This window comes from Dryobates pubescens, chromosome 22 (genome assembly GCF_014839835.1).
Source record: "Dryobates pubescens isolate bDryPub1 chromosome 22, bDryPub1.pri, whole genome shotgun sequence".
In the NCBI taxonomy this organism is placed as follows: domain Eukaryota; kingdom Metazoa; phylum Chordata; class Aves; order Piciformes; family Picidae; genus Dryobates; species Dryobates pubescens.
This window is the reverse complement of record NC_071633.1, coordinates 19828974-19856702: the sequence shown is the minus strand read 5'-3', so window position 1 is coordinate 19856702 and position 27729 is coordinate 19828974. Positions and strand designations below refer to the sequence as shown.

The 27729-nt window shown below is 60.9% G+C and overlaps 1 protein-coding gene across 1 annotated transcript; it reads left to right on the top strand.

The window, feature by feature from the left end:
• Nucleotides 1-184: 184 nt before the first annotated feature.
• On the top strand, nucleotides 185-26501 carry PTDSS2 (phosphatidylserine synthase 2). Its single transcript, XM_054171593.1, has 12 exons — nucleotides 185-461; nucleotides 8785-8886; nucleotides 12758-12840; nucleotides 16549-16616; nucleotides 17546-17680; nucleotides 18647-18697; nucleotides 19847-19960; nucleotides 21236-21354; nucleotides 21821-21935; nucleotides 23994-24139; nucleotides 25066-25251; nucleotides 26321-26501. Exons 1-12 carry the CDS (start codon nucleotides 235-237, stop codon nucleotides 26463-26465), a joined length of 1491 nt encoding a protein of 496 aa, XP_054027568.1. The 5' UTR covers nucleotides 185-234; the 3' UTR covers nucleotides 26466-26501.
• Nucleotides 26502-27729: the final 1228 nt, after the last annotated feature.

Genomic DNA, 27729 nt, shown 5'->3' with positions numbered 1-27729 from the left:
CTGTCATCCACCAATGGCAGCCGAGCCCCGGGAGGCGGTGCCTCGCTCTCATCCACCAATGGCGGCGGTGCCCTGGCGGTTGCCAACGGCAGCAGGAGACGCCCTGCCCTCCGTCCCGCCCCTCCCCGGCGCGCTCTGCGCTTGCGTGGTGCGCGCGCTCCGGGCCTACGTGGGGTCGCGTCGGGGGGCGGGGCCCGGTGCGGCGCGCGGGGCCGTGGCGCGGGCGGTGCCGCCATGAGGCGCGGCGAGCGGCGGGGCCCCGGCGCCGCCCTGGGCAAGGCTGCCCTAGAGGAGCAGCAGCCCCCGCAGCAGCCCCCGCAGCAGCCCCCACTGCCCAACGGCGGCGGTCCCGCCGCGGCCGCAGAGCGGCCCCCGCCGCCCGGCGCTGAGAGGGACGGCCCCGGCCTGCGCCGCAGCACCGAGTCCGAGGTGTACGACGACGGCACCAACACCTTCTTCTGGTGAGAGCCGCCCCCTCGGGCCGGGGAGCTTCCCAGGCGCCGTACTGACCTGCGGTTCCCCTCCCCACGGCTTCCCTTCCCCCTGCTTCCCTCGCCCCGGAGGCTGCCGGCGGTGGAGGGAGCCTTGGGTTCCCGTCGCTCCGGTGCGAGCCGCCGCTCGGCCGTGCCGGCGGAGCTGCTGGGGCGGGCCTGGGGCTCCGGGACGGGAGGGGAAGAGTGTTGCGCCTTAGGGGCGGCTCACGGGACGGCGGCGGCGCTAGCAGGGGGAGCCGGGGCTGCGTCTGCAGGCGGAGGCTCCGTTATTGCCGTGCAGCTAATTATCTCCAGGCAATTAACAGTGATTTGGTGCCGCCCCTGGGCTGCGGCGCCTCCCTTCTCGATCCGGTCAGAGCTCCAGCGGCGAGCGGCTCGGTGAGCGCCTCCGAGGTGCCCTCTGTGCCGCGATGGAGCGCCCCGGGCTGCGGGCACGCAGTCGCCCGGGGCAGCCGAGCCGCCCGCAGGCGCGTCCCGGGCCGTGGGCATCACACTCGAGGTCAAGGGGAAAGTGCTGAGGAGGGGGTCTGCTGCCTTGGGTCCTTCCTTCTGCTCCCAGGGGCTGCCCTCTGCTCCCCCGACGGGCTGCGTGTGGCTGTGCCTCTGAGCTTCGTGGTGACGCTGGTGTCAGCTTTGTTCAATCCATGCTCGCTGCAGCCTGGGGGCTTCCCTCCTTTGCCCAGCTCCCCTCCTCTGCTGGCTGGGGGTTAGGAGGGCACAGAGCAGCTGCTGTAGCTGAGCTCCAGGGCAGGTTCTGGCACTGCAGGAGCTCCCTGCCTGTGGTCAGGATGCTGTGCTTGTTTCTGGTGGTTCATATAAACTGCTGCTGCTTCTGCCCCCTCCCTCAGCCTCGGGTGAAGCCTCCTCTGTCTCTGCCCTCTCCTGCAATCCCAGCAGAGATGAGGTTCTGCTGGTCAGGGGGCTCAGTGGCCCCGCGGCAGGCCGGTGCAGAGCCCAGCAGGGGCTCTGTGTGTAGCTGGGGAGAGGCACTTCTGAGCCCTGCCTTCGCTGGAGCTGTTCCAGACCCCCCTCAGGCACAGGGGTGTGCAGCTCCATGGCCTCTCTGGGCGTCCTCCTTGGCTGAGGAGGCCAAGCTGCCAGCCCCTGCTGTGGAACACGAGCTGAGGGCAGGGAGCTTTGGCCTCAGCTGGACCTAGGGAGCAGAAGGGGAGGGCCCTTGGCGCTGGCAGCAGGGCGGCTGAGGCTGTTGATCTGGGTGCAGGTGGCACTGCTGCCAGGGCAGGCTGCGGAGGGGCACCGGGATGCTGCCGGAGCCTGGGGGCTGCAGGCGCGGCTGAGGGCAGCGCCGGCAGGAGGCCGTCCCTGGGGGCGCTGCCCGATGGAGGCTGCCGGAGCCGCCGGAGCCTGCCGGAGCCCTCTCGCCGATGGAGAATGGGTAAAGCTCTGCTGCCCTCACTGCCTGCCCCAGGTGCCAGCTGTCTGGTGGTGCTCTCGGGGCACCTCCTGCTCCTCTCTGCTGCTGGGGGCCGGGGTGCAGGCTGCCCCCGTCGGCCCGAGGGGGCTGCCTCCGCGGCAGTCCCAGAGGGTCTCCCCGTGCAGCAGGGCCCTGGGGCAGGGGTGCTGGCAGGGTGCTGCTGAGGGGCGTCTGCTGCCTTGTGCTGGCAGCCAGGGCTCTGCTGCCTGTGGCAGCCTCAAGGCCTGGCCTCGCTCCTCGCCGGGTCCTGCGGCTGGGCGCAGGGCGCCGCTTGCTCCCCCAGCCCCTGGTGCCCTGCTGGTGCTGTCTGCTGCAGGGCTGGTCCCAGGAGCAGGCCCAGAGCGCAGCTGTGCCTGTGGGCAGGCACGGGGGGCAGCTCAGGAGCTGGGGCAGGGTTTCCACGGCCGGCCTGGCGGGAGCTCAGCCCCCCGGGGCCGCGGGCATGGCCAGGAGCTGTTCAGAGCTCCCTTGCAGCGGTGACCTCTCTGTGAGTGTGAGCCTGGGGCAGGGTGGTACCCCCAAGCTGTCTGCCTGCTGGCTTTCACCCCTGTGGGGTGCTGTGGGGTGCTGTGCTCTCCAGCACGGGGCTGAGCAAGGCTGCTTGAATGAGCTCCTGGGACCTGCTCAGGCAGCCCCTCCAGAGCCCTTTCTGAGCTGGGGAAATGTCAAGGCAGGGAGCAGGCAGGAGCTCTGTGACACAGCCTGGCAGGCTCTGTCTGTTACCCCTGAGCTCCCTTCCAAGCATCCATCCCTGCTGGCAGCGAGCTGGAGCTGCTCCAGCCTGCCTGGCACGCAGCTCTGCCGGGCACTCTGCTTCCAACACCCTTGACTGCTGCCCCTCTGCCTGCAGTCAGCTCTCCCAGGGCACACAGCGGGGCTCTGGCTCTGGTTTGATGTGCTGCTCCTGGCAGGGTGTGCAGCACAGAGGGTTTGATCCTCTTGCCAGGCTAGCAGGGGGGAAACACCACTGCTGTGTCCCCAGCACCCCTGGGCCCTGCTCCTGGGAGCAGCAGCAGAGGAGGGCTCCTGTGTCCTCAGGCTTCTGTTGCTGGGCTTGCTGCTGTGTGGGGAGAGGTGAGCCCAGGAGGGCCTGGGGGCTGGTCCCCTCTGAGCAGCAACCACAGCAGATGCCTCAACACTGCAGCTGGGAAAGGAGGAGTTGGGGGGAGCAGGCAGCTGCCTGCTGTGCCCTCTGTGACAAGCATGGAGGTGTTAGTGAGGAGGGAACCCCCTGCCCCCCAGCAGCCAGCGAGGGGCAGCAGGGAGGGCCCTGCATTACCACTCTGGGGTCATCCTGTTCCATCCTGGGGTGGGCTTTGTCCTGAGGCCTCTGTGCTGCCCCAAGGCCCTGCCTGCATCTCCCAGGGGGGTTCAGCCATCAGCACATCTGCCAGGGAGGCTCCCAGTGCTGCTCTGGGGGCGCTGGCAGCTGCCAGGTGCTCCTTGGCTCTCCTGTGTCTCTCTGGGTTGATTGCTTTCCCTCAGCCTTGCTTCAGCTGGGCTTTAGTTACCCCCAGTGCTGCTGGGGGGGGCTGCTGTGGTTTGTCTCTCACCCCACAGCTCCTCAGTGCCCTCAGGTGGCTCTGAGCTCCTTGCTGAGGTCGTGGTGTGGCAGCAGCCAGCTGTGCTCAGGAGTGAGGGCAAGGGGGAGGTGGGTGGTGGGACCTGGGCCCCACTCCAGCTGTGGCAGGAATGAGGTAGCTGAGCCTGCAGGCAGCACAGCAGGGCAGCAGCTGGGGGAGCCTCAGCCTCCTCCTCCCCTTCCATTGGGTGTTTTTTTGGGGAGCATTTCCTGCTGGCCAGGACAGGCACAGCCCGGGGGGGGGCTGGCTGGGGGGGCTCTGCTGCTGCCCTTGTGGGAGCTGTTGGAGAGGCAGCAGCTCCTGGCCAGAGGGGCAGGGTTGCTATTCTGGGGTGTCACAAGGACCTGCAGAAACTCAATCAGCGCTGTGGAGATGTGCCCAGGCCCTGTCCTGCTCCAGGAATAGGACCTGGGATCCTCCCTGGGGGTCTGCACAGGTCAAGCACAGCCTCAGCCCCACAGCCCTGCCCCTGCTGTCACACATGCAGTGCCTGCAGCTTCCTTGCACAGCAGGCACAGCTCCTGCTGCACCCGGCTGGGAGGGAGCTCTGGAGAGCATCCAGCCCAGCCCCTGCTCCAGCAGGGCTCCCCCAGCAGCCTGCCCAGGGGGGGTTGGAGCCTCTCCAGAGAAGGACACTCCACAGCCTCTCTGGGCAGCCTGCTCCAGGCCTCCAGCACCCTCACACCAAAGTTTCTCCTCCTGCTCAGATGGAACCTCCTGGGGTCCAGTTTGTGCCCCGTGCCCCTTGTGCTGTCCCTGGGCACCTCTGAGCAGGGCCTGGCCTCAGCCCCTTGCCCCTTACAGCTCCTTTATCCCTTGCTGAGCTTTGCTCAGATCCCCTCTGGGGCTGCTCTTCTGCAGGCTCTCAGCCTTTGCTCCTCAGGGATGCTGCAGGCCCCCCAGCAGCTCCCCAGCCTCACTGGCTGGCCTCTGGAGCTGTGTGCCTTGGGGAGCTGGCAGCCAGGTGAATCAGTGCATGCTTGGGATGCTCCTGATGGCTGGGGTTGCATCACTCACACCAAACAGGAGCAGTGCAGGTGTGGTCCTGCTCACCTCACCTGATTGCAGTTTGTGCTGGAGGGAACCAGGTCATCCATGCCCACCCTGTGGGCTGCCCCTGGCAGCTGCTCTGGCCTGGCTGCCCCAGCAGTTGCCATAGGTCAGCTCTGGGCCTGTGCTTTGCTGGCAAAGCCAAAGCCCTGGTGGTCATTTTCCAGGTGGCAGAGCCCTGGGCAGGCTGCCTGTGGGCTCTGCAGTCTCCCTCTCTGGAGGTGCTGAAGGGTCCTGTGGGGGCTGCCCCAGGTGGCCCTGCTCTGCAGGGGGCTTGGACTGGGTGAGCTCTGGAGGCCCCTTCCAGCCCCTAGCATTCTGTGAGCTGGGCTGGGAGCTGAGCCCCTGCTGGGACAGCCCCAGGCTCTGGAAGCTGCAGGGCAGGAGTGGTGCTGGGCCTGGGGGTGCCTGAGCTGCTCTGCCTTGCTGGGTGGGTGGGCTGCAGGGCAAGGGTCTCCTGCAGAAGCAGGGCTGGGGTGGTGTCACCTGGCTGGGGCAAGAGCCAGGAGTGAGCAGCAGTCAGGCAAAGCTGAGTCCAGAGGCAGAGTCCATCTGATGTGGCAGCTTGGCAGCAGCCTGGGGGGGCTGAGAGTTCTCTTTGCCCCCCTGCTGCCCCTGCCCTGTGCACACTGCTGCTGGGCCCTGCTCTCCCCTTGCTGCAGCTGCAGTGCCCAGGCTGCTGTGTGGTTGCATGGGCAGCTCCCAGCCCTCTGAGCCCTTGCTGCAGCTGCAGTGCCCAGGCTGCTGTGTGGTTGCATGGGCAGCTCCCAGCCCTCTGAGCCCTTGCTGCAGCTGCAGTGCCCAGGCTGCTGTGTGGTTGCATGGGCAGCTCCCAGCCCTCTGAGCCCTTGCTGCAGCTGCAGTGCCCAGGCTGCTGTGTGGTTCCATGGGCAGCTCCCAGCCCTCTGAGCCCTTGCTGCAGTGCCCAGGCTGCTGTGTGGTTGCATGGGCTGATCCCAGCCCTCTGAGCCCTTGCTGCAGCTGCAGTGCCCAGGCTGCTGTGTGGTTGCATGGGCTGATCCCAGCCCTCTGAGCCCTTGCTGCAGCTGCAGTGCCCAGGCTGCTGTGTGGTTGCATGGGCTGATCCCAGCCCTCTGAGCCCTTGCTGCAGCTGCAGTGCCCAGGCTGCTGTGTGGTTGCATGGGCAGCTCCCAGCCCTCTGAGCCCTTGCAGGCTCCCCAGCTGCAGTGCCCAGGCTGCTGTGTGGTTGCATGGGCTGATCCCAGCCCTCTGAGCCCTTGCTGCAGCTGCAGTGCCCAGGCTGCTGTGTGGTTGCATGGGCTGATCCCAGCCCTCTGAGCCCTTGCTGCAGCTGCAGTGCCCAGGCTGCTGTGTGGTTGCATGGGCAGCTCCCAGCCCTCTGAGCCCTTGCTGCAGCTGCAGTGCCCAGGCTGCTGTGTGGTTGCATGGGCTGATCCCAGCCCTCTGAGCCCTTGCTGCAGCTGCAGTGCCCAGGCTGCTGTGTGGTTGCATGGGCTGATCCCAGCCCTCTGAGCCCTTGCAGGCTCCCCAGCTGCAGGCCAGGAGCACTTAAGCCTTCCTGCATAATTCCTCTGCTGCTTACCTTGCTGCCATGCTCTCAGCCCCGCTGCCTTCCTCTTGCTGTGCTCCCTGGGTGTGTGGAGGCTGGAATAATCCCTCCTGATGGGCCCTGACCCATCCTTCCTGACTGACTCACTCTGCTCTGTGCTGGGAATGCTCCATGGGCTGTTTTGTGGCAGTCTTTGCAGGTTCCTGCTTTGTCTTCTCGAGCTGTGCAGAGTTTGCTTTGTGTCTGGCTGTGGCAGGTAGGTTTGTGTGGTGCTCTGCTACCTCTGGCAGCTGCCAGCACTTGGTCACTGCTGGTCTGGTCAGCCCTGCCAGCTGACAAACCAACCCAGAGGTCTTTCCTCCTGGCTTCTGTGCTTGGGTGACTTCACCATCTTGAAAGTTTGGTGTGAGAGGCTCTGGCTGGAAGTGGAAGCTGGGGGCAGGAGGAGGTGCAGAGCTGCTGCTTGCCCCAGGGGCAGGAGCTCCTGGGCTGGATGGCTGCAGCACCAGAGGTGAACAGAGGCAGAGTGAGAGGGTCTCAGGCACTGACTGATCCCTGCTGCAAGCTGCCAGGGGCTGGATGGGGCTGGGGGGTTGGTGCCAGTCTGGCAGCCTGCGCTGCAGCCCCTTCTCTGAACCAGCCCAGGTGCTCAGGGCTGCAGAGGTGGCAGGCAGCCTCCCTGGAGCTGCTTCAGTAGCCCTTGGGCACACAAGTGAACGGCAAAGCAGGGCACAGAAGCACAGGCAGGGCCCTGCAGCTGCTGTGCCCCTGGCCTGGGGTTGGTGTCCGCAGCACACAGCGGTGCGGGGAGCAGGGCCAGGGCTGGCCTGGGCGGCTCAGAGCTCAGCCAGGCCCCTGCTGCACTCCACCTTCCACAGGGCTGTGGGGAGGGCTTTCTGAGCTCCTGTGGGTTACCCAATCAGCTCCACAGCCTGAAGTGGGGCTGAGCTATGGGCTGAGTCACCCGGGGCTGGCATGCTGGGAGGATGCCTCTGCAGCGGGAGGCTGGCTGCTGCCCAGCCCCGCTGTGGGGCTGTGGCACTCTGGCTCCCTGCTGCTCTGCCACCTGCTGCTGGGCCCTTCTCACTGGCTGTGCCTGGGGCAGGCTGTGGGTGCCCTGGGCAGGCTGAGGCTGTGTGTGCCCTGGGCAGGCTGAGGCTGTGTGTGCCCTGGGGCAGGCTGTGTGTGCCCTGGGGGAGGCTGTGTGTGCCCTGGGGGAGGCTGTGGCTGTGTGTGCCCTGGGGCAGGCTGTGTGTGCCCTGGGGCAGGCTGTGTGTGCCCTGGGGCAGGCTGTGTGTGCCCTGGGGCAGGCTGTGTGTGCCCTGGGGCAGGCTGTGTGTGCCCTGGGGCAGGCTGTGTGTGCCCTGGGGGAGGCTGAGGCTGTGGGTGCCCTGGGCAGGCTGAGGCTGTGGGTGCCCTGGGGGAGGCTGTGGGTGCCCTGGGCAGGCTGTGTGTGCCCTGGGCTGGAGCAGGGGCAGAAGAGGATTGCAGCTGCTTCTGAGGCAGTGCCTGTGCTTGCCAGAGGGATTAGGAGGCTGCTGTGGGAAGTGCCTGGGGTTTGGGTTAGGGTGGAACTGTGGTTCAGAGTGGCTCTTCCCTTAACCCTGGGAGCAGTTTGGGTGGTTTAGTGGATCTGATCCTCACAGGCAGGCCAGTGGCCATGCTGGAGGGCCCTGCCATGCACACACTTTGGGCATGCAGAGGAGGGGCAGTGCTGGGCTCTGCTCCACCGACAGGAAGGGAGCAGCTTGCACACATCCCTCTCACACAGAGCCACTTTCACCCTCAGCCTGCTGGGCTTGGGTGATGCCTGGCTGCTCCAGCTGCTGTGGGGCCCTGAAGCAGGGCTGCTGGCTGTGTGGTGCCTGTGCTTCCCAGTGAGGTCAGAGGAGCTGCACCCTCAAACAGCTCTCCTTAGGAGGGGGATTTGCAACTTGAACCAAAGCAAGCAGCAGAGAGCAGGGCAGGGATGTTGTGCCAGAGTGGGCTGGCAGTGAGTGCCAGGAGGAGCTGTGGCAGCTCCAGCCCTGCCTGCTGTGCTGCTCCACACCAGCAGGGCTCTGGGTGGGGAGGTGAGGCCGTGGCCCCTTGGCCCTGCTGGTGCTCTGCTGTAGCAGTGTCCCAGCAGCGAGCTGCTGCTCCAGCTGTGCACAGCAGCCACCCCTGAGCTCTGCTGTGCAGCTTTGCTGCTGTGGCCCTTCCAGAGCCCCCTGGGCAGGGGGAGCTGTGCCCAGTCCTGCGGGCACAGACCTTGCCAGCGTGCTGTGCCCTCCCTGCAGGCCTGGGATGAGTGCTGGGAGTGAGGCAGAGCTGCAGCTGGGCTTGCTCTGGCTGCTCTCCTGCCAGGTGTCACTGCCCTCTCTGGGGATGCATTTTGGTCAGGGGCCTTGGAAACCCTGCAGAGTACCCCTGGGAGAGGAGCCTGGAGGTCTTCAGAGCCAAGTGTTAGCACACAGCTCATTCTTCCCAGGCTGCTGTTCCCCTGGCAGGTCTGCCCAAGCCTTGCCTTGGCTCAGGAGCTCTGGTGGGGAGTGGGCAGCAGGGTGGTCCCTGAGCCTAGCAGCACTGGGGACTCCCTCTTCTCTGCTGAGCCTCTCTGGGCTTGCTGCCCCAGCCCTGTGTCTGACTTGCTGAGGCTTCACTGGCAGTGAGGTTCTGTGCTCTCTGATGTCTCTCTGCTCTGGGTTCCAGGAGAGCTCACACCCTGACAGTGCTGTTCATCCTCACCTGTGCCCTGGGCTACGTCACCCTCCTGGAGGAAACCCCCCAGGACACAGCCTACAACACAAAGAGGTAAAGGGGGGAGGGGGCTCGGGAGGGGTGTGTTAGACCAGGGCATGAGCAAGCTGCCCCCTGGCAAGGCCTCTCAGAGCAGCTCTGCATTGCCTTGCTCCAGTGCCTGCACCCTGGGGAGTGACAGAACCCAGCCTCTGAGCTGCCTGGGTGCTTGAGTCTCACTTCTGGCCAGCTCAGAGTCTCTCTGTGGTGCTGAGGCTGCTGTGTGTGTGCTGTGCAGCCAGACACAGCTCCTCCTGGAGCCCCAGGGCCCTGGCAGGGATCCTGCCTCCTTCCTAACCAAACCTGCTAAGCTCTGTGAACTCTGATGACGTTTTTCTGACCCAAGAGCTTTTTGGTCAGGGTTTCAGTGCTGCTGAAAACTGAGTTGAGAGCTTGCAGCCTGCAGAGAGGCTCCTGGGAAAGAGGGAGGAGAGGATTGCTGCCTGTGTGCTCTGCTGCTGCTGCCTCCACTGCAACTGATGACATGGGGCTGCATCTCTTCTCCTTTAAGAGACACAGTGGGGAGCAGAAGGGGGCAGAGAAGTGTCTGTGCTGATTAAATGTGGTCGAATTTCTCCTCCTCTGAAAGAGCCACAGAATCTCTCTGGCTGGGAGAGACCTCCCAGGCCACCCAGCCCTCGCCCCAGCACTCCAGGGCAGACACTCACCAGGGTCCCTGTGTGCCAGGGCCACAGGCTGCAGGGACTCCACCTCTGCCCTGGGCAGCCCACTGCTGCTGGCAGAAATGCAGCAGAGAGCAAAGAAGGGGAAGAAAAGTTGGGCTTTTAAAAATCTGAGTGTTTGAGGAGGTAAGGGGGGGCTGGGGGCTGCAGTGTCCTTGCTGTGAGCAGGAGGAGCAGCTTGGCTCCTGCCCTCCTGAGCACCAGGCTGTGTTCTGCCTTTGGCTGGCAGAGGCTTTCTTCCTGTTTTTCCCAGGTGCCTCAGGATGCAGCACTCCTTGTGGAGGAGGGGCAGGAACTGGGCTGTTTCCTGAGCTGCTCCTGGTGGCTCCCCTCAGTCACACAACAGGTCACACAGGAGCCTGCTTTGCCTGCGTGGGGTGGGCTGGGAGCAGCTGGGGCACAGTGCCCTGGCTGGAGCTGGAGCATGCCCACAAGGCTCTGGGGTGCACAGAAATGCCATCTTACTGCCAGGCTGGGGAATGGGGGTGTGGGATGGCCTCTGGGGCAGCAGCAGCAGGCAAGGGGAGCTGAGAGGAGCACTGACACAGGGCAGGGGCTGGCACGGGCCTGGGGTGACTCAGTGGAATATCTTACTGGGATTGGAGCCTCCACTGCTGTGGTGGAAGCAAAGCCAGAGCAGACTCAGCAGCAGCTCAGCCTGTCCTGCATGGCACAGCAGCTGCTTTCTGCAGGCTCAGTGGGCAGTTGTTACAACCCATGGACAGCAGTGCCCCAGGCAGTGGGCAGCCAGTGCTCCTTGGCCACTTCTGCTCCTCTGTGTGTGGGATTCTGGCTGCAGTACCTGGCTGAGCAAGGCCTGGGAGCTGCAGATGGCTTTGTTAGGGCCCATCTGTTCCCACTCCTGCTGCACCTTAGTCATTCAAGCACCATGCCCAGCTCCCCAGTGCTCATCAGCTCCACCCAGGCTGGTTCCAAGCTGAAGATCAGCACAGGCAGCACAAGTCCTGTGGCACTTTCCTAAGCTTCACCTCTGCCTTACCCTGACTTGCAGCAGGGGTGGAAGTGGCTGTGGTGCTCAGTCGGTGTTCAGGGAGCTCCCAAAGGTTCCCTTAGAGCCACAGAAGGGCTTGGGCTGGGAGGGACCACTGCTTCAGTCCCTGGTTACAGCCTGAGACCTTGCTGCAGTCCTTGTGCAGAGCTGGTGTGTGCTCTGGTGCAGAGTGCTGGCCTGCAGGAGGCAGTCCCTGGGAGCTCCTGCCTGCTAACCAGCAGGAGAGGGCTGTGGGCAGTGTCTCCAGCTGTCATGCCTTCTTATTTCCAGCTCCTGCACAGTGGAGCAGTGCTCCTGTGCTTAGCTGCACAGCCTGAGTGCACTTGCAGGCAGCTGAGCTGCCTCTGCTGTCAGGCCCTGGCTGGGAGGTGCCAGACTGCCTAGGAGCTGCAGTGGGTGCTTGGTGCTGAGCATCAGCAGGAGGCACACAGGCTCCCCTGGCTGCCCCTGCTGTGTCTCCTGGAGCAGCTGAAGCAATAAGGAGACCCCTGGGGCTCTGAGGGTAGCTGCCACCTGCAGAAGCAGCTGAGAGCAGGGGCAGAGGCTGGGTTCATGCAGTGAACCATCAGGGGGGTGATGCACAGAAGCCCAAAGCAGGGCCTGGACCTCAGGGGTCTCGGGGTGGGGGTCTGCAGCGCAGACTTGCATTCACATCTCTCCATAAGCTGGTCTTGCAGGGCCCTTTGCCTTCCTGCAGCATGAGGGCAGTGCAGGAGGAGCATTCAGGGGTAACATGTTCTGTGACTCCCTGCTCAGTCCAAGGTCCTTGGGGTCAAGCCCAGAGATGTGAGGGGTGGGATCAGACACCGCTGTGGTGAGACAGCTGAGCATCTGCTGGCCCAAGAGGCCCTGAGCTGCAGAGCCTGGCTGATGAGGCCCTGTGCACATGGCCCCCCCAGCACACAAAGCAGCCTGCACACAGTCCCTGCAGTCTGGCAGCTTCTCCTCTTCCCTTAAGCACCCAGGAGGAGCTGACAGGACTGAGCTCCAGCTCTGTGCATAAAGACTCAGCAGCCTCCTTTGCTGACAATGGCTGTGGCAGAAATCCTTCTCTCCCAGGGACTCTGAGTGCTGAGCAGGGCTTCTGGGCTGGGGAAGTTAATGCCACCTGAAAAAGCACCTTCAGGCTTTGGAAGATCCTGTGTGCACTGGGCTTCAAGCCCTGACACTGCCCCTCTCCTCTGGGGCAGTAAATGAGCACTGCTCAGCCATGCTCACAGCCCCAGGGGGTGTTTGCAGGTGGATGGTCTCCAGCTCCCATCCCTCAACACCCACAGAGAGAACATGGTGCCAAGGAGGCAGGGCTGTGTCTGCCAGGCCTTCAGCTTGTGAGCCCAGTGAGGGGGTGGTGCCAGCCCTGCTGCTGCAGCTAGAGCCAGGGAGGGGACAGGGAGTGGGAGCCCAGAACAAAGGAGGGCACACAGAGACTCCTGGACAAGCTTCATTGTCTTGTGTCTCTGAATCAACTCCTAAACCAAGGCAGACAGAGCTTGTTTGTGCTGACCAGCAGCTGCCCTGCTCTCCCCTTCTTGGCTGGTTAAGAGCTGAAACTCTGCAGGTGCACTTTGGTGTCTTCCTGAGCGGCTGCTGATCAGCCAGGCTGTCTGCAGGGGCAGTCTGAAGGACCCCCACCCCCACTCTCAAATCCTTGAGGCCTTCCCACCCCAATTCTTGAGAAGCCAGCAGCCAGGCTGGGGGTTGGGGAAGCTGCATGAGGAAGCAAAGTGATGGTGGTCAGAGGAAATGTAGTGGGAGGTAATGGAGCTGGCACGGTCCTGGTGCAGGCTTCCCAGGTACCTGCAGGCAAATGCTGTGGCTGCAGCTGCTCTTTGCCTGGGCCAGGGGCTTAGCTGCAGGAGTGTAACTGCTCAGTCCCTGTGTGGCACAGGCCCAGCTTCTCTCCAGGAGATTCACCCTCACAAGGCTGGAGGCAGTGGGCTTGGGCATCTTGGCTCCTGGCTGGGTGCCCAGCTGCAGAGTGCTCCTGGCCTTTCCAGGTGATGCAAATCACAAGGCTCTCCTCACCTGAGACCAGCTGCTGCCTTCCAGAGGAGGTGCCAGGAGCCATCTCTGATGGCCATGCCTGGTAGCCCAGGCACACAGCCCAGGCCTCTTCTCCAGCACAGAGCAGGACCTGAGCTCCCCTGGGAGGGGCCAGCACTCTAACCCCCTTGTTCTGTCTCACTTGCAGAGGTATTGTTGCCAGTATCTTGGTTTTCCTCTGCTTTGGAGTTACCCAGGCTAAGGATGGACCATTCTCAAGACCTCACCCAGGTAATGGAAGCTGCTGGAGTCTCTCAGGAGTTTCTGGTAGATGGCATGGGGGATGGTGAGCCTCAGTCTCTGTTGCTTGGGGAGTGGTTCCTTGTCACTGCTCAGCCCTCAGGCAGCCTCCCCTGAGCCCTGCTGAGCCTCTCTGCTTCCAGTCTCCATGGAGCACAGGCTTGGTTTGGCTTTCTGGGGATCTCCCTGGCTTAGCTTCTGTTGCCAGCAAAAGCTTTGTGTGAGCTGCCAGATTCTGGAAGCCTTCACTTCCCTTGCTCACCCTTTTTGTTCTCCCTCTGTGCTGTGATGGGGCTGCACCCCTGGCCCTGTGCTGGGCTGCTGGAGCCCTCTGCTCCCTTTGCTCTGTGCCCATTATCCACATCACCTGGGAGATGAGGAGCCCTTGGGTTTGATTTCAAAGCTCTCTAGTAAGTCTTGAAAGCACAGCACAAAGCCTCCTCCAAGGAGCACTCCCTCAGGTGGAGATGCTGCAGTGCCTGTGGTCTGCTGCCTCTTTCAGGAGTGAATCACTGAGAGAGTTTGCACAGACTGGCAGAATACTGCTGAGAGCACAGGAGCAGCAGGCATGGCCCAAACCTCACCCAGAGCAGAGGCTGCCCTGGGGCAGTGCCCACAGCTCAGCTTTTGTTCAGAGGTTTGCATTTCTGTTGCTACAGAGCAGCTCCTCATCTGCTGCAGCTGATCTGGCTCCTCCTGGAGGGACTCCAGGATGCCTGGGTGCAGTTCTGGAGCACCCAGGGGGTTTGTCTGGGCAGGAGTTGCTTCTGTTCCTTGCAACAACTTGGACAGGGAAAGTCCAGGAGTCAGAGGTGTCTCTGGCAAGCTGCTCAGGTAGTGAGCCAACATCCAGCACCTCTGTGCCTCCTGTCTGGGGAGCAGCCCTTGCTGGACTCAGGCCTCTCCCAGCAGTGTTCTTCTCCACGAGCAGCGTCTCCCACACTCAGTCCCTTCCAATGCTGCCTCAGCATCCTCCTTCCTCTCACCACTGTCAGGGCATGACCTTCCCAGGGGTGGTTTGCAGGGGCTGTAGCAGCTGTAGGACAGCAGGAGCAGTCCCAGCAGGCATTTGGGTGTGCAGCAGCCTTTGTTGATGCCTGCTGTGGGAAGGCTCTGGCAGGGCACAGCTCTGCACCCCCCGAGCGTCAGTGTGGGCTCTCCGGTTACAGGGGGAAGTCCCCACGAGGCACTTGTCTCTGACCTTGGCTCTGGGGTGCTGTGCCAGGAGGAGGATCTCATCTCTGAGGAGCTGGCAGCACTGGTGTGTGCTGCTTCCCTTTATAGGGCAGAAGGAAGCCCTGGGTCAGGCAGGTGGCTGCCAGCACTCAGCCCCAGCAGATCTGTTACATGAGCTCAGCAAGCTCTGTCTTAAGAGTGGCTAAGCTGCTTGTCCTGCTGCTGGGGTTTGCAGCCCTCTTCAGCCTCTTTGTGCCCATTTGACCAGCCCAGGAGGAGGCTTTTGCCTGCTGCTGTTGTGTTTCAGTGACTCTTCTCTCTCCCTGTGGCTCACCTGGGCTGTGTGCACACAGCTCCCATCTGCCTGCCCACCACCAGTGCTGCTGCAGCAGCAGGCTGTGCTTTCAGTCTCTCCCCTCACTGGCAGTCTGCCTTCCTCTGCTCTTCCTTTCCACCAGTTAGCTTTTTGGGAGGCTGAGGTCAAACTCAGCCCTTTGCTGGGTGCAGGTGAGGGGCTGCTGTGCAGGGGTCCCTTGTGCAGTGTTCCTCTTGTGTTCCAAGTGTCCCAGCACCAGCAGCAGTGCACTGCTGGGGCACAGCCATCACTGAGCTGTCAGCTGTGTGATTAGCTGAAGCATCCTTCAGCAGGGGCAGAGGCCTGATTGGAGGGAGGGTGAGAAGTGCATTTAAGGGAAACAAACAGCAGAGGCATGCCAAAAATAACTTGAGAGCTGAAGGCAGTCCAGGAAGAGAGAGAACACAATGTCTGTACAGCTTGGAGAACATCTCCTTGCTGCTGTGCAAGATGGAAAGGAGACTTCAGAACCTCTTGGGTACTTCTGCCAGCTGGGGAGGGAGCACTGAATCATCACCAGGTCTCTTGGGCTCTGCAGTGTGGCTGAGGCTGCTCTTGCCAGCACCCTGTGTGTTTGTCTGTAGCTCAGATGAGATTTCCCTGCTGTCTGAGCTGGCTGTGCCTCAGCACCAGAGCGTGGCTGAGCAGTGTCAGGTCTGCCACACAGCCTGGCAGGGCAGCAAGCACTCAGCATTTGCAGAGCTCCTGGTCTGCAGAGCTCCTGGTCCTGGTGATGTTTGAAGGAAACAATGCTCAGTCCCTGTGGGAGGAGTGTGCTAATGAGAGGTTAGCTCTGCTGCCTGGAACATGTTTACCTTCAAGCTGTGTGGTCATGGGGCAGGGCAGAAACCACCACCTCAAAGACAAAGCCATTCCTTGCATCACTTCTGTCAGCACTGCATTTCTGGCCTGCAGCCTCTCAGGTGGTTTTCAGCAGCTGCCTGGTGCCTGTCTGGGGACAGGTTCCTCTCTCCCTGAGAATCTCTGACCAGCACAGGGTGGGTTTGCTGCTTTGTTGTTCCTAAGCTGCCTTCTAGCCAGACTGGAAGGTGCAGGCAGCCTCTGGCAGCCTGCCCACGGCTCTGGGAGTCTCTCAGGTCTGAAGGAAGGACAGAAGCCTCAGGAGCTGCTCCAGAGGCTCTGGTCACTGCCTCAACGAGGGGCAGGTAGGCTGGACCCTGCTTTTCCTTTCCCCAGGGAGACCAAGGGGCAAAGCCACCTCAGGAGGTGTTGGGAGGTTGGCCTGGGCCTGGTTTTAATGCCTGGCCCTGAGAAGGCACTTCCCTGACTGCAGAATTAAGGCACCACAATCATGTCTGCAGCTTCAAGTGACACCCTTGGGGGCTCCCAGTGGAAGCTGTTGCACAGCTCTCAACTTCTGGCATCCAGGCCACAGCTGCCCTCTTGTTTGCCCTTTTGTGGTTGGTTTCCCCCTGGGAGTGAGCAGGAGGCTGTTGGGGTGCAATGAAGGCAGCAGTTCTGCTGTTGGGCACAGCTGCTCCCCTCGCAGTGTCTCCTGCTGCTGTCAGAAGCAGCCTGCCAGAGGCTCCCTGGGCAATGTGGATTCTTTCCCCCTGATTTCTGCTCTGTTTGTGATGTTTGGGGTTGGGTTGGTTTGCCTTTGCTCCCTGCAGCCCACAGGTGTGTGTTTCAGGGGTACCCAAGCCTCTGGGCAGCTCTGCAGCCCCGTGGCTGCTGGCTTCTGGGCTCTGAGCTGACACCAAGCACGTTTGCAGTGCCCTCGGCCCTGCTTTCAGCACACAGCCTCTCATGCTCCTGCTTTACCCTGAGCCTGTCTTGCAGTGAGCAGGGACAGATGCCCAAACCAGGCCTGAGGGCTTCTGGCTCTCTCCCTTTGTGGCAAACCACATCCATGGGATCCATGCAACCTAAGGGCAGCTCTCTGGGCTCCTCCCTGCCCCACTCCAGCTCTGCTCACCACCCATGGAAGGAGGGCTCTGCTTGACAGGGCTGGGGGCTTCAGTACCCACTTGGAGTGAGCTCTGCTGGCTGACTGCAGAGCAGCCCCTCTGGCTGTATCTTGTAAGGAGGATGGGGACCACCTGAGTGCTGGGAGCCTCCCCTCCTGCCATGGTACCAGAGCAGGTGACTCGTCGGCTGCTCTGTGCCTGGCCACTTGCTGACCTCCCCTTGGTCTCTTTCTGTAGCTTACTGGAGGTTCTGGCTGTGTGTCAGCGTGGTGTATGAGCTCTTCCTCATCTTCATACTCTTCCAGGTAAGTAGCTTGGCCCTCTAGCTGCTGGAAGGCAGTTCCATGTGGATATAAAACCCTTTGTGCAGTTCAGTGTTCTCACTGACTGCAGGAGATGCTTTCCAGGGGTGTGAAGCTGCTGCATGAGGCTGAGGAAGAGTGGTCAGAGAAGGAAGGGGCCTCTGGAAGTCACCCAGTCCAACCCCCTGCAGTCAGCAGGGACATACCCAGCTAGATTAGGTCCCTGGGAGCCCCACCAGGCTTGACTTTGACTGTCTCCAGGGACTGGTCTCCACCAGCTGCCTGTTTGTGTCTCACCACCCTTCCTCCTAGTGTCAGATCTAAATCTGCCCTGCTCTAGGTTCAAATCATTGTCCCTTCTCCTGGCACTCCCAGCCCTTGTCCCAGGTCCCTCCCCAGCTCTCCTGGAGCCCCTTCAGGTACTGGAAGCTGCTCTAAGGTCTCCCTGGAGCCTTCTCCTCTAGGCTGAAAAATCCCAACTCTCTCAGGCTGTCCTCACAGTGAGGTGCAGGGAATGGAGCTTCAGAGTGCCCCTGGATCTTTCCTGGTCCAGCAGGTGCCTTGTGCCAGAGCTGCAGCCATCCAACTAAACCTTTCCTGGCTCTCTGCCTGCTTCTTCCTCAGCCTTCCCAGACTCAAGGAGAGAGAGGAAAGGCAGAAGGGGCAATGGGAAGTGTGCCACAGAGTGCTGGGGTCTTGGGAGGGAGGAGGCATGGAGGAGTAGGTTAGGAAACAGAGTTGAGGATCTCTGGTTCTTCACCTGGGGGTTTTGTTTAGCATCAGAGGCCCAGGAGGTGCAGGAGGTGGGCTGGCTGATGCCTCTGGCTCTGGGGGTGCCAGACCCACCCCAGCCATCTGAAGATGCAGTGCTGGCTGCAGTTGCCTCCTGTCCCTGCTGCAAGGGAGAGCCAGGCTTTGTGTTGCTCCCACAGACCGTGCAGGACGGCAGGCAGTTCATGAAGTACATTGACCCACACCTGGGGGTGCCCCTGCCAGAGAGAGACTATGGGGGCAACTGTCTCATCTATGACCCTGGCAATGCAACTGATCCCTTCCACAACATCTGGGTAAGGAACTGAGCTCCTGGCTGGTGAGTCTGACTGGGTCTTGGTAAAAAGTGGTTTCACTGAGCCCTTCAGGGGGCAGCCAGGAGGCTTTCTGAGTGCTGAGCAAGAGAGCAGTTGTGGCTGACTTGCAGCTCTCTCATTTGTCTCCTCTTGGCCTTTCCTGTTGGTCAGGGGAGCTGTGGCTCTGTACCCTAGTTCTGGAGCCCAGGAGAGAGGGCAGAGTGCTTGCCAGCTGCCCTTTCTCAGGGGACTGATGCAAAGCCTGCTGCTTGGGTTGGTTTGTGTGCTTACAGACTCCCCTGCCCTCAGCCCCCCTGAGCACAGGGGTCACAGGCTGCATGTTTCCCAGCAGTCCCTGAGCTGCACTTCCTGACCAGCAGCAGCCATCAGGTTATTGTGTCTTGCTGGCAGACAGAAGGCTTCAGGCTCAGGGGTGAAGGAAGTTAGGTTATGTGCAGCTCCCTCCCTGGGCAGAGCTGTCTGTGGCTGTGTGGGGAGCAGCACTGAGTGCTTTGGGTCTGCCATGGCAGGCCTGCAGTGCATCAGGAATAAGAGAGGACAGTTACAGCTGTCCCTTTCCAGCTGTGCACCGAAGGTGGGAGGAGAGAAAGCCCTCTCTGCCCAGGGCTGGGTGGTGGCAGGGCTGGCAAGATCTGAGCACCCTCCTGGAGGCTGCTCTGATGAGGACATGCATGCTCCTGCCCTGGCTGCAGCACGTCCTGCTTCGGGCCCCTCGGCAGCAGTGGCTGTGCTGTGTCCTGACCCCTGTTGCTGCCCTCACATTGCTGCCTGCCCTTGGCAAAGCCTTTAGGTCACTGTGCTTGAGAAGCAGCAGACTGGTGAAGTGCATCTGGGGTTGGTGTGGAACTCCTGCAGTTTGCTGCTGCATTTCTCTTGGGAGCACTGAGCCTTGGGAAGGAGCTGCTGCTGGCAGTCCAGGTGACCTGCACTCTTCTTGGCCTTTAGGACAAACTGGATGGCTTTGTTCCTGCTCACTTCTTTGGCTGGTACCTGAAGGTAGGAAGATCTTCAGCTACCTTTCTGTCAGAGTGCTTTTGAAGCTTGAGCTGTGTCTGTTCTAGCAGTGCCAGTCAGTGACACTGGAGCAGCCCAGCTGTTCATGGTCACAAAGGGCTTTTCTTTCTCCCCCCTTCCCCTGTCCATGCTGGGTCCCCTCACTGCATTCCCAAGTGGCACTGCATTGACAGCCTCCACTCTCCACCATGCCTCTGAGGTCAGATCAAGGGCAATGGAAGCCTTAACTGCTGCAGCACAATACATGCTGGGATGAGCTCTGGATGTGGGGTGTGGGGAGGAGGGCATCCAGGGGAGGTGTGGAGTCTGTGGTCAGCCCAGCACAGAGGCAGGATGATGTCTACCACTGCTCTAAGGCAGGCTGTGCCCAGGGGCAGCCACCTCAGGACCCTTTCTAGTCAACACCAGCCAGCTGTGGAAGGAATTCCAGTCCTGCTTGTCCCTGGCAGAGCACATTCAGCATGGTCTAAATATTAGCTCTTTAAACTGAGGAACTTAGTAGCCAACTCTGGACTGCCCTTTGCACTTTGCTCTTTATTTAGAGGTCTTGTAGGTAGGAAAAGCACAACTGGAAAAGCCCAGGCTGTCTGCAAAATGAGCTGTGTTCCCAGCAGTGTTTGGGGTTGGTCTGGCTGTGCTGGGCATGGGGAAACTGACTTCAGATCAGGCTGGTGCTGGCTGTGTCCAGAATTGCCAGTCTGAGGGCCCTGGGCAGCAGGGCAGCATTTCAGTCCCAGCTGCATCTATTGCTACAAATCATGTCAGACTGAAGCAGCTTCTCAGGAGACTCCAGAGCCTCTTCTGGATCCTGGAGGCAAGCTGCTGGCCTGCAGGAGCAGCCAGCAAACAAAGCTCACCAAAGACTGCAAGGCTTAATTGTGCTTCCTGGAGGGAATAATTGCTCCAGGCACTTCCAAACCTCTGCACCTGAGCAGAGTGTCTCCAGTACTGCTGGAGCTCTCTGTTTGCATCTCCAAAGGGCTTTAGGGTAAGTGGGGTCTGGTTCTGCTCAGGCTGCTGTGCAAGGCCTGGTTTGGGGATAGCTGTGGGTCCAGGGGTCAGTAGCTGGTGGTGCAGTGCTACTGCTGTGCCCCTGTGGCTCCTGGAAGGCCTCTCTGTCTCCCTCTGCAGACGCTGATGATCCGGGACTGGTGGATGTGTATGATCATCAGTGTGATGTTCGAGTTCCTGGAGTACAGCCTGGAGCACCAGCTGCCCAACTTCAGTGAATGCTGGTGGGATCATGTAGGTACTCCCAGCTGTGCCCAGAGCAGCTGTGGCTAGCAAGGGAAGTGCTGAGGGCTGAGCTCTCTCTTGTGCTTGTGGCCAGAGGGGAAAGTGGCTGCTGTGGCCCAGCAGCATCCTTCCTTCTCCCTGGTGCCTGTGCAGTGGCTTTGTCACGCTGGGCTCAGGGGCTCAGCCCTTGCCTGGGCTCATTCCACAGCAGAGAGAGAATCCAAGGCTTTGCCCTCACACTTGCAAGCATCTGGTGATGGTACAGAGCAGAGCACCTCAAGTCAAGAGGGAAGTAAACCTTGACAGTCTCAGATGGGGATTTGGTTCTTGGCTGCTGCCACCCCAGCCCCAGCCTCGGTGCAGTCTGTGTCCAAAGTCCATCTCCACTGCTCTCCAAAACACTCTTCAGAGCTTCTCTTGTGGTTTATAAAAGCCTTTTAAGAGGTAAACACTTGGCCCTGCTGAAGGCTTTGCACAGGACCAGATGTAGACATTCTTGTCCTAAAACCCTGCTGGTGTCTGGCTTCTCAGGCCAGAGGGGGCAGGGCTGGTTCTCTGTGCAGTAAAGCAGCTCTGCAGGGGCACACTTGACTGTCATTTTCCTGAGAGATGTAAATTGGTTGCCAGAGCAATCAGAATGATCCCCATCCAGGGCACACAGCTTTGATTCTTGCTTGGGTTTGTTCTTGAGGCACAAAGTCTTTGCCAAGCTTGCAGTGATTGTACAAAAGAAAATGCTTCCTGGTCAGAAGCAAGCAAAGCTGTTCTGCCCTGAGAGGTACTTGCTAGGAAGTTACCACTCAGGGTCCCCTGCTCTGGAGCTGGGGACAGGCAGATTGGTGCCAGCTCAAGAGCTCCATCTGCAGAGTGAGCAGCTGGCAATGAGCTCAGAGCATGGGCAGGAGTCCTCTGTTTATCTTCACATCCTGAGCCTGCAGGGAGGCCACTTCTGAAGGAGGCAGCTTGAAGGCTGAAGAGGAGGTGAAGGTATTGGGCAAAGCAGAACCTGGGGACAGGTTTTGACTGGGTCCTGGTGTGGTCCTAAAGCCCTCACTCAGCAGAGTACAGCTGATGTGAAATGAGGCCTGGTGTGTGGCAGAGTTCCAGCAAGAGACTCCACAGCCATCTTCTGTGGCTCTGCCTTGGGCAGCTGAGGCACTTCCTGACAGCTCCTGCCCCCCTCTTTGGGCATGGCCAGGCCCTGTCTCTGAAGTGTCCCCACCTGTACCCCTGCCTGCAGTGCCTTCTGCAGCTTCTCCAGCATCACTGTTCTTCTCCTTCCAGTGGATAATGGATGTGATCTTATGCAATGGATTAGGAATTTACTGTGGGATGAAGACTCTGTCTTGGCTTTCCCTGAAAACCTACAAGTGGCAAGGCCTCTGGAACATTCCTACCTACAAGTGAGTTGGGGTAGCCAGGAGCTCCATGAGCAGTAGCACAGGGACAGCAGCACCACAGGGGAGTTTGTAGCCCTTTGTGGAGACCCCCTGAGGGTCTGAACTCTGCCACTCCCAGAAGGATCTCCTGGCCCCTTGTGCAGATAGTGCACAGCTCCCCAGTAACCACAGCTCCATGGACCCTTCATGTATGACAGCCCCCAGGCAGCCTTCTCCCAGTGGTGACCCATCCCTGGCTGTGGTGTCTGCTGGCAGAGCAGGCTGAGGAGCTGCTCAGCTGAGTGGTGCAGCTGGCAGGGGCAGTGCAAGGAGCAGGCTGCCCTGGCTCAAGCTCTTCATCTCCTGGAGGAGCCTCTTCCAGGGAGGGAGCAAAGGCATTTCCCAGCCCTGCACCGGTGCCTCAGTCAGAGGCCTCAGCAGGTGTCCCTTATGTCCTAAAGCTACCAGGATGTGCTCTGCTTCTTGTCAGGGGGAAGATGAAGAGAATTGTCTTCCAGTTCACCCCCTACAGCTGGGTGAAGTTTGAGTGGAAGCCAGCGTCCAGCCTGCGCCGGTGGCTCGCGGTGTGCGGCATCATCTTTGTCGTAAGGAAACTTCTGCCTTGGCTTTCCCTGCCCCTGCCTGAGTGCTCTGGGACCCCTCAGCAGCTGTGCAAACAGCAGCTTGGGCTGGAGCTCTGTCAGGGAGACGTTGTTGTGCTTGAGGCCGGCAGAGATGGCTCCCAAAGGTGTCTGCTTCCATGGCTCTGCTCCCTGGCGGGATCAATCACATCAGTATTGGCTCTTGCCTGCTGAGCAGCACTGCTTGGTGTGGAGAGAGCTACAGATGCTTCAGCAAGGGCCAGAATCCCTGCCTGGGGGTGCAAGTGGCTGCTTTCTCTGGATCTGCAGCTGGAGGGGGCTGTACCCAGTGCTTCAGGCAGGTTCCCTGAGCAGCACATTGCTTTGCCTCAGGTAATGTTCTGTTGTACAGACTTCAGTTCACAGAGGCACAGAAGATCTTGAGTGGGAAGAGACCCACAGGGATGATTGAGTCCAGCTCTGCTCCTTGCAGCACTGCCCTGCTTGCCCTAGGTTTATGGGGTGTAATGTGGCTTGACTAGCTGAGGCCAAGGGACCCCCATTTAGACACCAGAGGAAGCTGGCTTGTCCCAGCAGGGGGACAGGCTGCCTGCTCCACCCCCTGAGGGGCTGGAGCTGTGCTCTAGTGATGCTTCACCTCGGGTTCCCACCTTCCATTTCAGTCACAGGAGTCCTGCACATGACTGATCAGGAGGAGCCTGGCAGCTCAAGTGCTTTTCCACCACTCCTGCTTCTTGGCACCTTTGTGCTGCCCATGGGATCTCATTTGGCTCTGTGCTGAGCAGCTCCAACTCCCTTCAGTTCAGCAGCTGTGGAGTTTAACCAAACCTTGAGACCCTTGCAGTGACTCCAGAGCCAGTGGGCATCAGCCAGTTCCTGTGCCACTCCTGGGCACAGGCCACAGCTGTGTGTTGTCATCAGCTGCTACAGCAGCATAACTGCAGCTCCTGGACATGCAAAGCTGCTTGTAAAGGTGAAGCTGTAGAGCACCTTGCACCACGTGGGCCGTGGAGCCTGCTGGTGGTTTGTCTTGGGGTCTGTCCAGCAAAGCTGCCTGTGATGCCTGGGGCTCAGTACTCAGCTTGGCAAGACTCCCCCCTCTAATGACCCTGCAGTGAGTGCTGCTGTCAGTGGCAGAGCTGAGTGTGCCCTGGGGACAATGCACTGCCTGTGAGAGCACAGGCAGCACACAGCAGGGCCAGCAGCCAGGGCCAGGCCGTTTGCAAACTCAGCCACTCCAGTCCACGTCACTGTCACCTGATTTCTGCTCCAGACCCCCCTTGCCAGCTTCCCCTGGCACAGCAGATGTGCCCAGCCTCCTGCAGCCCACGGGAGCTGCGAGGCCAATGTGTGTGCTGAGAGGAGAGGCCTTGCTGCGGCTTGCTGTGTGCACAGCCCCAGGCTGGCACCGCGGAGGTCTGGGGCTAGGGGCTGGAGCAGACTCTGCCACAGAGAGTCCACTGAATGGTGCCAGGCTTTGGCAGAGTGGTGCTTGTCTCAGCAAGGCCTGGTTCCAGCTGAGTTTGTGAGCAGCTTCAGATACTGGCTCACGCCCTGGGGTCAAACCAAGCTCAGTGCCTTTGTTAGAGCTGCTTTTGAAGCGAGAAGCTTCTCTGCTTGCTCAGCTGCCAGGGCAGCTCACAGGCTCTCAGGGTGTGACCAGAGCTTCCTGCCCCTAAGCCAAGCCCCAGGCTGTCCTGCTGGTGCCTCCTGAGCTCCCTGGGTCGGAGCTGAAGTGCTGCCCAAAGGACAAGCTGCAGCTGGGGAGCAGTGGTCCTGCAGCCCGGTTGAACCCCCAGGCAGTTCTTGGCCAGCTTTCTGCTGGGGCATTTTGCCATAGCCCTTCCAGCCCACAGGAGACTTCTGAAAGCAAACTTCTGGGCAGTTCTTGGCCAGCTTTCTGCCGTGGTGGTGGCTGATACACCCAGGAGGCCTCTAAAGGCCCAGGCTGGGCATGGCTGCAGCGCCGCGCAGGAGCTTGTGCTGCCGGGGGGAGAGGGGGGTGCCCAGGGCCGATTTGGTGAAGTCTTTGGAGTGTAACTGGAGTGTCCTGTTGCCCAGTTCCTCTTGGCAGAGCTGAACACCTTCTACTTGAAGTTTGTGCTGTGGATGCCCCCCGAGCACTGCCTGGTGCTGCTGCGCCTCGTCTTCTTCGTCAACGTGGGCGGCGTGGCCATGAGGGAGATCTACGACTTCATGGATGACCCGTGAGCCCCCTGCCCAGCCCCCTGCCCAGCCCCCTGCCCCCGTGCTCCAGCTGCTTGCCTTCCCCTCAGGGCAGCTTTCCAGCGTGGCAGGGGCAAACAGACCCAGCCCCAGAGCATCTGCTTTGCCTTCCCGTGGCTGGGAGGTGGAATCCTGAGTGGGGCTGGTGAGGGAGCAGCTGTGCCTGAGGCTGTTCTGCCTCAGATCTTCTGCAGGGCTCACTCTTTGGAGCATGCAATGGGCACAGTTGGACAGTTTTGTGTAGCTTGGGCTTGTGCTGTGGTGTGGAACACAGCTCTGAAGTCTAAGAAACTGGGGGGGGGTGCTTGACTCTGGCCCCTGGACTCAGGGCTTTGGCCAAAGGGAAGAATACAACTTGCAGCAGCTTGTCCTTGCTCCTTCCCTCAGGCAGCACTAAAACCTCGCTTCAGAGTGAGATGGGTGATGGAAGGGCACAGATGTGGTCTGTGAGGTGGGCAGTGATGTCCTTGGCTCTGCATGGTCAGATGGCACATCTGCAGGAGGCAGTGGTGCTGTCCTGGGCAGCCCCTGCAGTCAGCTAGGGGTGAGGCCTGGCCGTGGCAGGGGGTCTGGGTGTTTGCAGAGGACATCAGGGAGCAGAGCTCCTGTCTCATAGCCTGCCCTGGGCCTCAGCTGATCCCAGGCTGGTCAGACAGTCTGAGGAGCATTCACCAGTCCCCTGACCATCAGGATACTTCTTGCATCGTATGAGGATGAGGCTTAACCCTTCCTGTGTTCCTGGAGCCTCTGAGGGGACACTTCAGTGGCACCAGCACGGGAGCAGTGGGGCTGCACAGCCTCGGTGTGCCTCACGGCTGCAGCACGGCCTCGGCTCAGGGCTGGGGGAGCGGAGCCCCCGGCTGGCCCTGGGGGCCCCGGCTCAGGCTCAGCTCTCTCTCTGTTGCAGGAAGTTCCACAAGAAGCTGGGCCAGCAGGCCTGGCTGGTTGCTGCTATTACTGCCACCGAGTTCCTGATCGTGGTGAAGTACGACCCCTACACCCTGACCCTCTCTCTCCCCTTCTACATCACCCAGTGCTGGATCCTGGGGATCATCCTGGTGCTCACCTGGACAGCCTGGCGCTTCTTCATCCGGTGAGCACGGCCTGGGGCTGCCCTGCAGGGCATTGCTGAGTGGGGCCCCTGCAAGTCCTGACTCTTCAGCCTCCTGAAGGTAGATCACAGCTTGGTTAGGTGCCAGAGCTGCAGGGGGCTGTGTCAGAGCCACGAAGTGAACGGGGAGCTTCCCCTGCCAGGTCCTGGCAGTTCTCTCTCTGGATCAGGCCTCTGGGAGCTTTGCTCTCTGTGGGAGCACTTGGGGCAGGGATCTGTAGAAGCAGCTGAACAGGCAGGGGCCTGGCTGCTGCTCATCTGCCATCCTCACTCACCTGGGAAGATCTTTGGTTGGAACAGATCTGCAGGACCATGAGGTCCAGCCTTTGACCCAGCACTGAAGCATGTCCCTAAGCCCCAGCTCCACACTGGTGAAGCACCTCCAGGCATGGTGACTCCAGCACTGCCCTGGGCAGAGCATTCCAATGCTTGGTGACCCTTTCAGCAAAGAAGTATTCCCTGATACCCAGCCTAGCCCTCCTGAGCTGCAGGGAGGGATGCACAGCTTGCACCCTGAGCTCCTGTCCCAGAGTCAGCAAGGGGTGAGCCGAGGTTCAGCTGTTTGGTTTGGAGACTTCTCTGAGCACAGAAGTGCAAAGCAGCTGCCTGAGGCTGGAAGAACTACACTGAGCTAAGGATCAATCTCTCTGCTGCAGGAGTGGTCAGGGACTGGCACAGGCTGCCCTAGGAGGTGGTGGAGTCACTGTCCCTGGAGGTGTTCCAGAAGCCTGTGGCCATGGCAGCTGGGGCCATGGTTTGGTGGCTGTGGTGGTGTTGGGCTGATGACCTCAGAGGCCTCTTCCAGCTCAAGCACTTCTCTGACCTGTAGCTGGAGGCCCCTGCCCCTGCTGGCTCCTGCTGGGCGTGCTGTGGGTCACACCTCAGAGGTGATGTTGGCCTCTGCTAGCACCGAGCACAGGGTAGAGGTGGATCAGTGCCACCAGAAGCCCCCAGCCAGGGGGCTCAGGGGGGTTGGGTCCCTCCAGGAGCACAGCTGCCTGAGTGCTGAGGTGGTCTGGCCGCAGCAGCAGCTCTCTGTCTCTCCCTGCAGGGACATCACGCTGCGGTACAAGGAGATCCGGAGGCAGAAGCAGGAGCACAGGCAGGAGAAGGAGAGATGCCTGAGCAATGGGGATGGACACCCAGCAGCGCTGCAGGAGCAGGCTGGGAGCAAGCCCAGGGAGAGGAAGCTCTGAGCCACAGGCAGGGGGCTGGAAGGACCTCGTAGTGCTCGGTGGCTGGTGGACAGTCCAGCTCACCCTACCTACCTTGTCATTGTTGTTAGCTTCCCAGCAGGGGGAAGGAGGTCTCTGACCTGCACAGCCTTGCTCCTGCACACCGCTGGGCGCTGGAGGAGGCCTTGTGGAGGGAAGTCAGAGCCCACAGCGCTGCGGCCGGATGGGACCCTGCAGACCTCTTGCTTTGTCTTCCTGGAGAGCAGGGCTGGAGACAAGGGCCTTTAAACAAGGTGCAAAGGGAATCTTGCTGCTCTCTCCAGCCCACTGAGAGACCTCCATGGTGACCTCTGGGCATTAGGAACCCCTCCTCTGGAGTGTGCAGCTGCCAGAGACAGGAGAGGAATGGCTTGGTTTTTCTCTGCTGGAGCCGTGGGTGAGGTGGTGCCAGGTGCTCAGCCACCAGTTGCCAGGACTGAGGCCGGTGCAGGTGACCTGAGGTGTGTGAACAAGATGCAGAAGTTGCACAGGAGGCACCACAGCACACTGCTGCTCCTGCCCCTGCAGCTGGGGCCGCTGCCTTCCTGCAGGCCTGGCTCGCAGCAGCCTGGAGAGGTCTGCAGCAGCTCTGAGGCCTCCCAGCTGCAGGGAGGGCAGCTGCTCCTTAGCTCTGATTTTAACCTTTCTTTTAGTTTGGTCATCTCTTGCAGGGAGGGGAAGGTTCAGTGTGGAAGGTCAAGCTGCCTTTCCTTTGCTCCATGGAGTAAAACCTACTACATGCAGAAACCTGGGAGTTGCTCCATTGGTCTGAAGTTATTTGCCTTACTCTCAGCTTTTAGTTTGCTTCCCAGGAGGCTTTGATTCATTCTTGGTGTCTGCTCTCTGGGGCACATCAGGTTCTGCTGCCCCTCACGGCTGCCCCATCCCTCCCCAGGTGCCTCCAAGCCCAGCTGGGGAAGGTCTCTCTGCAGCCACTCACAAAGCCTCTGTCCAGCTGCTGCCATCCCTGCCCCAGCACCCTGCTTGCTGGGGGGCTGCAGGCAGGGGTGCAGCTGGGGCCCTGGGGAGGAAACTGGGAGCCTGTGCTGGGGGGTTGGGGGTGGTTATTCCAAGGTGTAAGTGCAGCACCCACTCTGCAACCTCTGCTGGCAGCCTGGGGGTGGAAGGCACTGCTGCAGCATGTCCTGCTCACCTGTGCTGCCCTTCCCCTGCTGCAGAGGCTTTGTCCAGGGCAGAGCTTCAGCACCACCAGGAGCACTTCAGCTTTTGAGGGGCAGGAGTGTTG

Excerpts from the sequence above, each read along its gene's own strand:
- PTDSS2 (XM_054171593.1), top strand. The coding sequence starts at position 235 with ATGAGGCGCGGCGAGCGGCGGGGCCCCGGCGCCGCCCTGGGCAAGGCT. Across the intron at positions 16,617-17,545 it reads TCATCTTCATACTCTTCCAG|ACCGTGCAGGACGGCAGGCA; the intron begins GTAAGTAGCTTG and ends TTGCTCCCACAG. Across the intron at positions 25,252-26,320 it reads GCCTGGCGCTTCTTCATCCG|GGACATCACGCTGCGGTACA; the intron begins GTGAGCACGGCC and ends CTCTCCCTGCAG.